This window comes from Gekko japonicus, unplaced genomic scaffold (genome assembly GCF_001447785.1).
Source record: "Gekko japonicus isolate JY-2015 unplaced genomic scaffold, Gekko_japonicus_V1.1 scaffold1830, whole genome shotgun sequence".
Taxonomy (NCBI): domain Eukaryota; kingdom Metazoa; phylum Chordata; class Lepidosauria; order Squamata; family Gekkonidae; genus Gekko; species Gekko japonicus.
In genome coordinates this window covers 83,989-96,989 of record NW_015165300.1, presented here as the reverse complement: position 1 = coordinate 96,989, position 13,001 = coordinate 83,989, and the positions used below count along the sequence as shown (strand labels likewise).

Genomic DNA, 13,001 nt, shown 5'->3' with positions numbered 1-13,001 from the left:
CCGGAGGCTTCTTCTGTCTTTCTTTCGGCGGGCTCGTCTGGTATGTGGGTCGTATCGACTTACAGCCCAGCTAACGTCCGTACGGCTCCGCTGCGCTTGCGTCACGTCACCACGTCCTTCTGTAGCTCCGCCTCTGTCTCCACCTCCATCGCTCCACTTGCCACATAAGTGTACAATTAACAAATTTTAAAAGCTATTTATCCTATCCTTCCGCACAGTAAGATCCATCAAACTCAGCTATCAGAGTTGCAAAATTACCAACAAAGGTGATTGTCTACAAAGCCAGCAATAATACTCATCATAATAAGCATAGAGTAGGGTATAAACGAACGTAAACTATTAAAATAAATTATACAAAGGCAAATTAATCATGCAGAATTACCAAACACAAACTCCCACAGTATCTAATCTCAATCCAACATTAAAAATAAATGTAATTATGGAAGTATATCTTTTTTCATTAGATAATCTATTATGGGAAACCAAGAGTCAATAAACAACGAATGTAGTTTCCCAGACAGATCAGTTTCTGTCAGGATAAGAATTCACTCTATAGCCAACACAATACTCTAAAATATGCAGCAAGAAAACAAACAAACAAACAAAAACTAGCTCAACTGTCTAACCCTCTTGGGGGGCTTGCGTTAGATGGCCCAAACCTCAAATTCCAAAGGCCAAGGCTCAGGCGCTGTTTATGCTGCTAGCAATTGCAGTGCAAGCAGGGGTCATTTCCTACGGGAGCACACAGGAGCGGAGCTCCGGCAGTAAGGAGCCCAGGGGGAGGGAACATGGAACAAGCCCCGCCCCCTCTCCCAGCAGCCCTCAGTCAGGCCACGAGGAGCAAGAAGCAGCCAGGTAAGTTGCAGAACCCCCCCCCCCGGCCCACCTTCAGGTATCTGTGAGGGCAGATGTGCGTTTCTCCCCCCCCTCCCCAATAGCTAGCAATCCAAAACAGTCCAGTGGAGCCTGAGCGGTGGGTGTTGCCTTCTGACACACTTCCGGTGATGTCAGGGGGTGTGGCATATGCAAATAAGTTATGCTAATGAGCTCCTGCACCTCTTTTTCTACGAAATGACCCCTGTAGGCACACATGATGCTGTCTTAGACGGAATCAGGCTCCAGGGGTCCATCAAGGTCAGTCTTGTCCGCTCAGACTGGCAGTGGCCCTCTCCGGGGGGGGGGGTGTGTCTCAGGCAGAGAAGGTCTTTCCCGTCTCCTCCTCCAGCCTGGTCTTCTCAACCGGAGATGCCGCCAGGGATTGAACCTGGGACCTCCTGCATGCCAAGCAGAGGCTCTGCCACTGAACCACAAGGCTCCCTCCCCACAACAAGTGTTTCCCCGGCTGCAGAGTCGGTGTCACTGATTTTTGCTACCCTGAGAAACAAGAATTAAAAGTAGAAAATAAATTCTGTGGTAAGCAAAAGTGAATTTCTTGTACAGAAACACTCATTCAGTCCCAGCATGTAAGGTCACCGGCCCATTCAGATTTTAAGTTACATTTCATAACACTGAAGCTGTCTTCAGAATTTTCTATTGGGAAAATTGAAAGTCTGAGGGGTTTTTTTTTTTAGTGCTGTGTGATTTTAGTGAGAAATCCCTTGTGTTATTAAGTGTTTCTCTCATTCTACTAAAATAAAATATTTGAGTTTTATGCAGTGATCCTCAATTTCCCCGTATTTCTTTTGGGAAATTGTGTGTGTGTGTGTGGGGAGTCTTTTAACTTCGAATGTGTCGAATTAGCCATTTTCTTCAAGGCTCCAGAAGTTGGTTGCAGGGTCCTCAGTTTGTGTTCAGCATTTCTCTTACGTGCCATGTTGAGGACTCGTGTGGAAGGGCCCTCTGTCCTTCTGACTTTTGTTTACAAAACTTCCAGTCTGGGCCACAATAGTGCCCAGAACAGTCCTTTGCACACCATGAGGGGGACTTGGTTCGGCTCCTCCTGCTATTTGGGGAGCAGAGGCTGCAGAGTGGTTACAGAAGTATTGGGCAATTTGAACAGCATTATCCTTTATTTCTGGAGCCCAGAAGGTGCATCAAATGATTACTGCAACCATATGTTAGCTTAGGAGCTTCTTCACTCTGCTCCAAGTTCCGCAGAATCTCGGATGCACTTGCAGCTTTGACTGTGTGACCAAGCTGCATACTATACATTTGATTTCCCCCCAATTTATTGTAGTTTATACTGCTGCTTGTAAGCATTTTGATGTATCTGCATGTCAGTAAGGAAGACATTCCCTGCTGTTGTCACACGAGCACATGTGATGGATTCATTGTGGACTTGGCTCCACCCATCAAGACTCCAGTTATTTTGCCTTCTAGACCTGCTCAGTTTCTCTTTTGTACACTTGATGCAGCAGTTTTCCTGCAATGTGTACTGTGTTAGTTTAAGCGTCTTCAAGTTCATCACAGCGTCCTTCTGAGAAGGAACACTTGATATTTTTGTCAATCAGTGTTGTACTTGTGCTTTTTGGGCATGTGCTGTCTTGCCCACAGATAGGGGAACATAACCAGAACGTTCCCAAACTGCATCTCTTAGGGTCAGTTTTAGTTTTTCCCTTTCAGATCAGTGAGGGCCTCGTGGCTTGTACAGTATGCTCCTCAGAAGGTGTCCCTGGTAGCTTCTGCCGCTTGTCTCTGCCTCCTCAGATTATCTCCAGACTTCTGGTCCAGATCTGTTCCCCTGTGCGCCCCCCCCCCCCCCACTTATGTTCCCTGAACTTCTTGAAATGTTGCACTTTTACAAAGAAGAAAGGGATTGAATCTGGGATCATAGATGTGCAGATGGACAGTTAAACTGCGGTCTTACTGATTTCTCACTTCCGTTTATTTTTATTTTATTTTTAAATAGCATTTTTATTGGGGTGTTTTACAACCGGTATTATGTGTTAGTTGTATACAGTATCATTCAACAACATTCTAATAAACAAGAAAAGTTAACCATAAGCACAAAACTTATTAATAAAACACAAAATCTCTATATTTCTGAGGTAGTGTGTATAATCAGGGTTGACAAGCAGTAATATATTCAAAAAACAAAAACCATTTTTCCAAAAAATTATTGCCACCTTTCGGATTGTCAAAAGCTATTAATTGCATAGCAATTTTATCTGAAACAATCAAATCCCACAGTTTAGATCTCCAGTGTGACAGGTTTGTTTATTATTTAACAGTAATTTTGGTGTCAATAAGCATGTTCTGTCTAGAGATATAAATCCACAGTTTTAGAATTGCTAAACTAGCATATCTGGTGGTGTCTTTTAGGAAGACATGCTTCTGAGCTTTCTTCCAGAAAAGTTTTTTCTTTACAAGTATTTACCAAAAATCAATTTACTCTTATGTCCGGTTTAACCAATGCCAAGCCAGTTTTCAGAGTGGATGGGGGGGGGGGGGGGGGGTGAGGTTGGGCAGGCTTTCTTTCTCTTGCTGGAGAGGACAGGATGCCGCTCAGAAGTAGGGAGCTGCTGCTGCAGACTGTTTGTCCTGGTCCCTTCGCAAGAGATGAGTGAAGGCAGGTAGCCTGTTTCTGAACTGAATATTATTTGCAGGAAGATCTTTGGGAACCAGCAGCTCTGGAGCAGGAAGCGACAGCATAGTGACATTTTTTTTTAATTTTTATAAACAATAGTGACATTTCACCAAACTGTTTTGTAGGTGTGGACACTGCAAGCGGCTTGCCCCCGAGTACGAGTCTGCTGCCACGAGGCTTAAAGGGATCGTTCCACTTGTGAAGGTTCGTGGGCGTGGCTTCCTTGTGCGGGGAGGGCTCCCAGAACAAAAGGCTTAAGATGATGATGATGATGATGTTGATGAAGTTCTGGTCAATGGGACCTCCAGGGCCTTGAGACAGAATAATGCAGATGGGCTGAAGTTATAGAACGGGGGTTGGGTGGGTGAGCTGATCAAGGCATACAGGGTTAAGGCAATAGGACAGTCAGCTAATATGCTGCATCTCAGGTTTTCTGTTGTCTGATTACGTGTAGTACAGTGCGGAGTGAGTTCTTCAGATGCATCATGGAGCTTGTGTGTACTTTAGGGAACATGGTGGGTGTGTAGTAGGGCTCCTATTCCTCTGGTGTGTCTCCACTGTGCGTGGTTGTGGCCCAGTGCGTGGTTGTACTGCTGAACACCCTTGGTGACAGCGAGGGCCAGAAGGGCTGCTTGGCCTCCAGGGCCTCAAATTCAGGTGATTTTTAGTCACGTCACATGTCATCAGTTTTAATTTTTATTGCAGCAAGTGGAAGTGGCCCAGACTTCTCTGAGTCTCTGAGACAGGCTGGTTGCAGCCAGGCTGTGCTATATTTGAGGGGTATTCTCCTTTTTTGCTGAAAGGCTTAGCATGTGTATGTAACTGGCTGAGTCTTCCTAAGGTGTGTCAGGATGAGGACTGTGAGTATCTAGCACAAAACGTGCACATGTTCTTTCCTCAGGTTGATTGTACAGCAAACTCAAACACTTGTAACAAGTTTGGTGTGAGTGGCTATCCAACTCTCAAGATCTTCAGGAACGGGGAGGAGTCGGGTGCCTACGATGGCCCAAGGACAGCTGGTAAGGGCATCCCAGGCCAGAATATCCTCTGTTGCAGGAGCACTTGGTGTACCGTGGGGTCGCTGACCAGGGGCGTGAGATCTAAGCTGGGCTACTGCACCGTTGCAGGGGGCTTTCAAGGGTCATGGTTAGAAAGGGAATTCCAAAACCTGAAGAAACTGATGTGTGCTACTGCTATTTGTGTTGTGCACATCCCTTGGTTTAGGAGTTGATCTCTAATTGTGCCAAACTTTCTTCCAAGATGGAATTGTAAGCCATCTGAAGAAACAGGCAGGTCCAGCCTCGGTGGCTCTCCGTGGCGACAGCTTTGAGAAGTTCATCAGCGAAAAGGATGCTGCTGTGGTGGGTAAGTAGCGGGTGGGGGGAGCAAACTCCTGTTCTACGTGAGAGAGGAGGGGAGCCCCTCTAGACCGTGTAGCAGGCAACACTGCTTGCATAGGTGCCCTCTTCTGTTCCTGTTAACTTGATGGTTGTCAAAGGAATACCTGACAATGTGTTGACATAAAGTAACAGACTTCATAAAGAAATGAAGCTCTTTGTCAGCTCCAGGGGCTGGATGTGTTCCTTGGGTGGACTTAGATAATAGGCCTGCTGAGATGCTGAATGGAACAGATTTAACTGCTCTGCGTATGCACACTCACGCCTTATAGTATTCGTATTAAGAATACATACTGGTATCCTCCATTCCGATTGTATGTGCTGTGCCGTAGGTTTCTTCAAAGAGCTGTTTGGTGATGCGCACTCGGAGTTCATGAAAGCAGCAAGCACCTTGCGGGATCATTATCGCTTTGGACACACCAACGACGAGGAGCTCGTGAAGAAATATGAGCCCGATGGCGAGTAAGTGGTTTAGCAGGTTGCCTCTGTCCTCTTGCTCTTCTCTTGCCATGCAAGGAAAACAGTCTATAAGCTGCAGCACAGGAGACTAGAAACACTGTGTGGCTGCAGGGGCACGTAGACGGGTCTGTTTCCGTGTTCCCCGCTTGGTGGTCCCCTTCCCTGAGTGGCTGTGCCCGTTCCAGCAGAGAGCCCTGCCGGCACCTCGGACTCCCCTCTGGCTCTCGCTGGACTGAGAGGCGCCACGGCTTGGGGGCCCTTCTGCACCCACACAGTCAGCTCCCAGCTCAGCGGTGTGAATCCTCTTGCTGTGGGCGGGCTCTTGTCTGTCCCAGGCGGCATCTTCCACACAGGCCCCGGGGAGGAGTTCTTTCTTTCTTTCTGTCTTTCTCCCCGTCCCTGAATCCCCACTGGGCTGGTTCCCTTTGCTCAGCCTGACACCTGCTGGCTGCACTCCAGGGAGCGTGCGAGTTGGAACTTGAACCGACAATCCGTCCGCTTTCCTCGGGAGAATTGGTGAAGGAGTTGAGGCCACCTGCCCAGCTCCCTGCCTTGGGAGGTGGCATCAGAGGAGCCGGCAGCGCAGTGTGTGTGTGTGTGTGTGTGTGTGTGTGTGGGAGCCTGAGTGCAAACGAGGGGCTTGTGCTGCCCGCTGCTGAGCCACAGTTGTCGATTCTCCGCAGGGGCATCTTCCTGTTCCGTCCCCCCCACCTGGCAAATAAGTTTGAGGACAGTTCTGTGCGATACCCAGAGGATAAGATCACCACCGGCAAGCTGAAGAAGTTTATCCAGGAGAACATGTGAGTGAGTGAGGGAGGCGGCCTTTTCCCTACGCGTCACTGTGCCTCTGGGCCGGCGGTGGGCTAACGTGGTCTGTCTCCTTCTGCGTGGCAGCTTTGGCATCTGCCCACACATGACGGAGGACAACAAGGAGCTGATCCAAGGGAAGGATCTGCTGGTGGCCTATTACGACGTGGACTACGAGAAGAACCCCAAGGGCTCCAACTACTGGCGCAACAGGTGGGTGGGTTGAGCAGAACTGTGGCGCTTCTCTAGAGGGCGGCCCGATCAGGGTGGCTCACAAGGTAGAAACCTACAACAGTAAAAAAAAAACCCACAATGAAGAAGCGTAGCTTTGCCAATATTAAGCAATAAAACGAGCAGAGAGCCTTCTAGAGACACAAAGAGCAATATTCAGCAGAGTGTGTAAGATGCTCTTTGTGAAACAGCCCTCCAGCAAGCCACAAAGCATCTTTTAAAGGGCAGATAAAAGCTTTGAGAGAGTGGCTGCCAGGTGATTGTGGGGGGGATGGATTCCAAAGGTAAAATGCCAGCATGGAGAACCTGTCTCTGGCACGGCTGGACAGGGAATGTCTTCATGGGGTGGGCGGGAGAGTCGCAGAGGGGGCCTTGCTTGACTTTCCTCAGCCCCAAAAGGGTGGGAAAAGGGCAGCTCTTTGGATGATGTCTGGGCAAATGGTGCCGCTCTTCCAGCACAAGGAGAATGTGGTTCCCTGGATCCAGCATGACTGCTGCATTTGGGACTGACTGGAGAGGTCAAGATAGTTTTCAAAGGCGGCCCCGTGTAAAACACAGCAATCCTAAATCCGATCAGGGTGCTGGCCCGATCTTGCTTTTTGAGTAACAGCTCGGTGGTCAGTAGTGATGTATGCCAGGGGAGGAGGCCTTCGTCTTTGCTTCAGTTTATTGGCCCTCCTCCATCCTGGGTCCTTGTCCAGACATGCTCCATTCAGGAATTTATTTGTGGGGTGGTTCGCTCCACTTCCCTGGCAAGTATGCGACAGGACTGCTCAGGCCAGAAACTCTCCACAGCGGCATTTTCCATCCCCGCCTGAAACTGGATGACGGGACGAATGAAAGAGAAAAAGCTGTTTGTTTTTCTTATGAATATATGAAGTTTAATACAGACTTTGAACTGTAAATTATAAACAATAAACATTTACAACAATCGAGTATGAACCATATAAATAAGAACACTACTGGAACCTTAATTCTGTTATGTTGTGTCGAAGGCTTTCACGACCGGAGTTCATTGATTGTTGTAGATTTTCCAGGCAGTTCATTGATTGTTGTAGATTTTCATGTCAGCTGCTGGCAAAACGTCAGGTCCTACCATGCCAAGACCACAGCCATACAGCCCGGAAAATCTACAACAACTAACTTAATTTTGTCCATCGATAGTAATAAACAACATTGTCAATATTGTTCTGACCTCAGATTTTTAAAAGTTTGAAAATTGTTTGTATAGTGAGTTTACCGGAATTACATTTTGTTCAGCCATATATTGTAAGACTGGATACCATACTGCTACAAATTTAGGGTGTTGTCCATCTGGGTACGATACATTGTTAAGTTTTCCCATTATAAATTAGTCTCAGATTTTATCATTCCAGTTAGATATTGAGGGGGGTGTCTGGTCTTTCCATTTTGCGGCTATTGATAATGATGTAGCAGCTAATAGAATAATCAATTATCTTGTAGTATCTCTTGTAAATAAATTTGGCCAATAACTTAATAGTATTGCTTCAGGTGTGAAGGGTAACTTGATAGTTGTGATCATTTTAATGTGATTACAAATTTCCTGCTAGAATTTCTTTATACAAAAGCAGTGCCACCAATAGTGTCATTATGTTCCAATTTGGCCACAGTTTTTCCAGCATTTTGGAGAGTTGGATGGGTAAATATGAGGGAGCCTCTTCGGAGTGAAATACCAGTGAGAGGAAACCTTAAATTGAAATTTCACATTAAATATTTTAGAAATATTGTTGGAAGAGGATCAGACTATTTTCCAAGACTGAGCTGTTGGGGAAAAACCACAGTCCGTGCTCCACTGTTTTTGGTATCTAAGCAGTTTGCTCAAATCTGGGATGATTAGTAATTTATATAACTTTGCTATTATTCCTATATAGGTCCATCCAACATTCTTAATTAAGGTTTCAAAGTCTGTAAAGAGGTCTTGAGAGAGTACCAAGTGATTTTAAATGGATCGTCATGTATCTAATTTGAAAGTATTGAAACCAAGGAATGGATAGTTGTAAGCAATTCTCTAACTGGGATTTGTCTAAGATTTTCCCTTTCTCTTGTCAATCAATTATGCAAATATGTCTTGAGTCCTTCTTTCAGAGAAAACACCGTGTTGATCTGTTTCGGTCCATTCTTGATTTAACAGCGGGGATTCTTGTGATATATCAGGATCTAAAGATTTACAGACCTTGTCCCATATTTTCAAACAGATGTATAAAAATTCATTATCTTTAACTTTAGAGATGCTCTCAGTCGAGGTTTTTGCCAGACTGTTTTTTGTAATGTAGTCCTCTGCCTCCTCAGAGTGATGAAGGTGTCCCGGAGTTTCTTGGATGCTGGACACACCCTCAGCTTTGCTGTTGCTAATCAGAAGACTTTTAGCCACGAGCTCTCAGAGTTTGGGTTGGAAAGCACCACTGGGGACATTCCTGTTGTTGCCATCCGGACAGCCAAGGGGGAAAAATACGTCATGCAGGAAGAATTCTCGTAAGTGGGGCCCTCTGTCCGTCCTTCCTTTTAGCAGCACGTCCTCATCTCTGCTTCGCTTCAAGCTCTGCATGTGCCTACGCTTGTGTGATGCTGAACGGAGCGGGCAGGGGCAGGCTGAAACTCAGACCCGGAAACCTCACAAAAGGCACAACAGCAGGAGTCTGCAGTATAGGGGGAACTGCTCTTGTCTGAGGTTTCTCTCTCCTTTGGAGGAGGGGTCAGGGGTCGCCAGGTGACTGAAACCGTTCTTGTTTGGTTTGCAGCCGTGATGGAAAGGCCCTCGAGAGATTCCTCCAGGATTATTTTGATGGAAATCTGAAAAGATACCTGAAATCAGAGCCCATCCCGGAAAACAACGACGGGCCTGTGAAGGTTGGAGCGGCCGCCAGTTCACACTCTCCTCACCTCTGTGAATGTGCTCCCCTATACCGGAGCCCTGTGGCTAGGATGTCCCCGTAGCACTGGCCTGCCAGAAGGGCAGGCTCTGTCTGCGGCCTGGTGGCTTTGTCGGCAGAGCCAGCAAGCATAACATCACAATCGTAGGTCCAGAATCATCCACCAGTTTCTCAAACTACTGAGTGGCATGCAGTTACACCATTTAGATACTGAATAGATGTCTTGCAGAAATCACCTGGGTGATGTGATAAAAGGCTCAAAGTTGATGAATAGCCCGGGGGGGGGGGGGGGGCAAGCGATGCCGTCTGCACAGTTTCAAGCCTGCAGTCTGGGGAGCTGCCCTGAAAGTAGGAATGGTGGCTCTGGGGGCGGTTAAGAGGAACATGCTTTAAATGTGGATGGGTTGATGACATCCCAGGGACCCTGCCTCGAGGAGGAAGAAAGGGCATAATAGTTGCGCTGGGGGAAAGCAGTCCTGCCTTTACAGTGGGGGAGGGGGAGGGCACAAGCTCCCGCAATTAAGCCACAGGTTTGATGAGAGGCAGCACTAGCAAAAGCTCCCCTCCCTTGGTCAGGGGTGGTCTGGCCGGCCGGCCTGCCCGCCCTAGCAGAGAGGTTGAAATGTCAGGTCTTCAGGCCGTGGGCTTGTACCCACACATGTGTGTTCCCTCCCAAGGTGGCGGTGGCTGAGAACTTTGACGAACTGGTGAATGATGACAGCAAAGATGTCCTCGTGGAGTTCTATGCACCTTGGTGTGGCCACTGCAAGAACCTGGAGCCAAAGTACAAGGAGCTAGCCGAGAAGGTAGGCCTGAGCTCTTGGCGGGGGACTGATGGTGGGCCAGGTGGGTTTTGTCACCGGTGGACCCCCCCCCCGGCTGTTGGGCGTGGCTTCCTGGCCCTGAAGCAGCACTGAGGCCAGAGCAGGTTCTGCTGCATCTGTGAGTGTCTGTTAGCTGACCCTCTTCTCCTTTAAACAGCTCAGCAAAGATCCCAACATCGTTATAGCAAAGATGGATGCCACGGCCAACGATGTGCCTTCACCCTACGAAGTCCGAGGGTAAGACTGGGCTCTGGCCGGCAGCCCCAGGGCCAGCAGCCGCATATTCAGACAGGCGGGTTTGGTCCGTTGGCCCCTGGGCTGGCCGCCAGCACTCTTCTCTTGGGAAGCTGCAGTGAGGAGGCCCCTGGTGGGGTCAGGCCTGGGGGGCCATAGCTGCATGTCCTTAGACAAACGGTGCCTCTCTCTTTGTAGCTTCCCCACCATTTACTTTGCTCCTGCGGGCAGCAAGCAAAATCCAAAGAAATACGAGGTGAGTCATTGATGCTTCTAGTCGGCCTTTCCTCCAGCCCGTGTTGCTCTCTTCCCAGTCCTCCCTCCACCGCCCAGGGATGTGAAAGGGTGTGTCACGAGAAGCTGGGCCTGGCTCTTGGTGAGCTGTGTGTCTGGGGCCTCGAGAGAAAAGGGTACGCAAGCCCCTTCCCCGCTGAGGAAGCCGTGTTTTTCTCCCGGTAGCAAAACCCCTCTGTGTGTGTGTGTGTGTTGTGGGGGGGGGGCGGGTGCAGTCTGCCCGTTAGGGCTCCAGTCTGCCCTGCTGCCAGTTGCCACGCCTTGCTCCATCTCTGTTTTCCCGGCAGGGGGGCCGTGAGGTGAGTGACTTCGTCAGCTACCTGAAGAAAGAGGCCACCTACCCACCTGTCCTGCAGGAGGATGAAAAGCCCAAGAAGAAGAAGAAGGCGCCGAAGGAAGACCTGTGAAGGGCCTCGGTGCCCACTTGCCTGTGGAGTAGCCCGTTAGCCATCGTGGGCAGACCGACGGTGCAGCAGAAGCCGTTGGAAGGCGAAGAAGCCACTTGGACGAGAGGGGACCCAAACTGCTGCCGTTCTGTTTAATTTCCTGCTCCCTCTTCTCTTTGCTGCACTGGCCACGGATGCCCTGGACTGGTTGATGTTTGGGGGGTGGGGGTGGGCTTGTTTTCTAATGTTTTGTACATTTGGAGGAGTGAAAAATAAACTGCCCCCAATCCCAAGATGGGCCATGTTTTATCATGTGGTTCAGATTACCCCCCCCCCGCCCCCCCGGTAGAGCGTGGGTATGGAGAGAGCAGCGTGTGCTGGAGGGCGCGTGGAGCTCCCTGGCATGTCTGTCCTTGGGAAGAGCTCCAGAAGGTGGGTGGCCCTCTTGGGCTGGTCCTGTAGGGCGAAGGGAGGGGTCACTTGCCAAAGCCCAGGCCTCAGAAATCATCTTGCTGGTCTCTTGAGGTGCTCCTGGATTCAAGTCTGACTCTCCTGGGGGAATTCCTGCCATGTGGGGTGGGGAACTTTCCCATCTCGTGGGGCGTATTCTCTTCCTGCCCATGGACAGGGGTCCCGATCTCCCGAGTCCCCAGACACATCTGGCACTCAATTTGAAAACAGGAAAATAACTAAGCACTGAACACCGCTTGAGGCTCTGGGCGCACAAAGCACGTGTTCTGCGGCTGCAAGAGGTGTCTCTAGTTCTCAGATCAAATGGCATCTGGTTTTTGCTGCGTGTCAGGCAAAGAATGGGGAAAGCCCGTCAAGCAAGAAGTCAAGTCGCTTCCGTAAGCTTTCAGCTTCTGCCAGTCCTGCTGCAGGGGGTGGCAGGTGCTCCTTTCGAGCTCAGCACTTTCACGGGGAGATGGCTGAGGAGTCGAGGCCACTACAGCAGGGACCTCTGGGAGGAGGAGGAGGAGTCTGGTGGTGCCTCCAGGATTTAACAGGCTTGGCGTGGGTGAAGCTTTCCTGGGCTGTAGTCTGCTAAAATGTGTGCCGCCCTTAGTTTCGCCTCCACGCCACGTGTGTTTGTTGGAGTGGAGGGGGGAAGGAGTTCAGCTGAAATGGGCGACTGGACCCCTCCCAGGAACCAAGGAAAAGCAGGGAAGGAAATAGATAAGAGCCGTTTGTCCTTAAACTCTGAGACTTGCTCCCTGTGCTGTTGTCTATTGCCAAGGTAACAGCTGCAGCAGCTCCCTTTCCCAGGGTGCCAAGCCAAATTGCAGGAAGCTGCCTCAGAGCAGGCCCGGAGTGGCTGGTGCCTCTTGGAGGAAATTCTTCAGGCGCCATCACTGCCTCAAAGTGACTTTGCCCAGATTGCAGGGGCAGCCCCTAGTGGCCGGGGGAAGAGATTTCGATGCCGCTCTCAGCAGCCAGCGCTCTTGTCTTTCCGGTAGCTGGCCTTTGCCTGCCGGAGGAAGCAAGGGAAGGGGGGGACAGAACAACTTAGGTTCATGCAAAGGTGGAGCTGTCTCTGAATCCCACATGAGTGGGGCTTGCCTGGCTGCCTGCCTGCCTCCCTCTTGGCTTGTGCCCGGCTGAGTAGCCAGCCTTCTGCACGTGGCGCAGATTAGGTCTTCGGCATAGCCCCTGCTGTCGCTCTCCTTGTGGGGCGCCATTTGGTGAGAGTCCCTGTGGGATGGGCCCAGAACCAATGCAGTCCTCCTAACACTTTGCTCACCTGTGGAGTGGTTTGCCCTCTGTGTGTGTGTTCCGGATGGAAGCGTGCAGGTGCGCTTGATGGTCAATATAGCATCGTGTTGACGTGTCCATTGTGTGGCTCCATGAGGGCACCGAGGGAATGTGCTTGTTGTATAGACTGGGCTGTGGCTAGGTGGGCGCTGGGGCTGGAATGGCAAAGAAGGTCTGATGGGCTCTCGAGAGAGAGAGCC

General features: G+C 49.7%; 1 protein-coding gene across 1 annotated transcript in view; it reads left to right on the top strand.

Annotated features, from left to right (window-relative positions):
* PDIA3 (protein disulfide isomerase family A member 3) overlaps nucleotides 1-11,342 on the top strand; it is a 13,055-nt gene extending 1,713 nt beyond the window's left edge. The window contains exons 2-13 of the mRNA XM_015410391.1: nucleotides 3,652-3,730; nucleotides 4,428-4,545; nucleotides 4,787-4,891; nucleotides 5,256-5,385; nucleotides 6,066-6,182; nucleotides 6,277-6,402; nucleotides 8,731-8,913; nucleotides 9,180-9,288; nucleotides 9,989-10,117; nucleotides 10,293-10,372; nucleotides 10,568-10,625; nucleotides 10,951-11,342. Coding sequence (XP_015265877.1) covers nucleotides 3,652-3,730; nucleotides 4,428-4,545; nucleotides 4,787-4,891; nucleotides 5,256-5,385; nucleotides 6,066-6,182; nucleotides 6,277-6,402; nucleotides 8,731-8,913; nucleotides 9,180-9,288; nucleotides 9,989-10,117; nucleotides 10,293-10,372; nucleotides 10,568-10,625; nucleotides 10,951-11,070 — 1,354 coding nt within the window. The 3' untranslated portion in view covers nucleotides 11,071-11,342. The remainder of the gene's footprint in view (nucleotides 1-3,651; nucleotides 3,731-4,427; nucleotides 4,546-4,786; nucleotides 4,892-5,255; nucleotides 5,386-6,065; nucleotides 6,183-6,276; nucleotides 6,403-8,730; nucleotides 8,914-9,179; nucleotides 9,289-9,988; nucleotides 10,118-10,292; nucleotides 10,373-10,567; nucleotides 10,626-10,950) is intronic.
* Nucleotides 11,343-13,001: the final 1,659 nt, after the last annotated feature.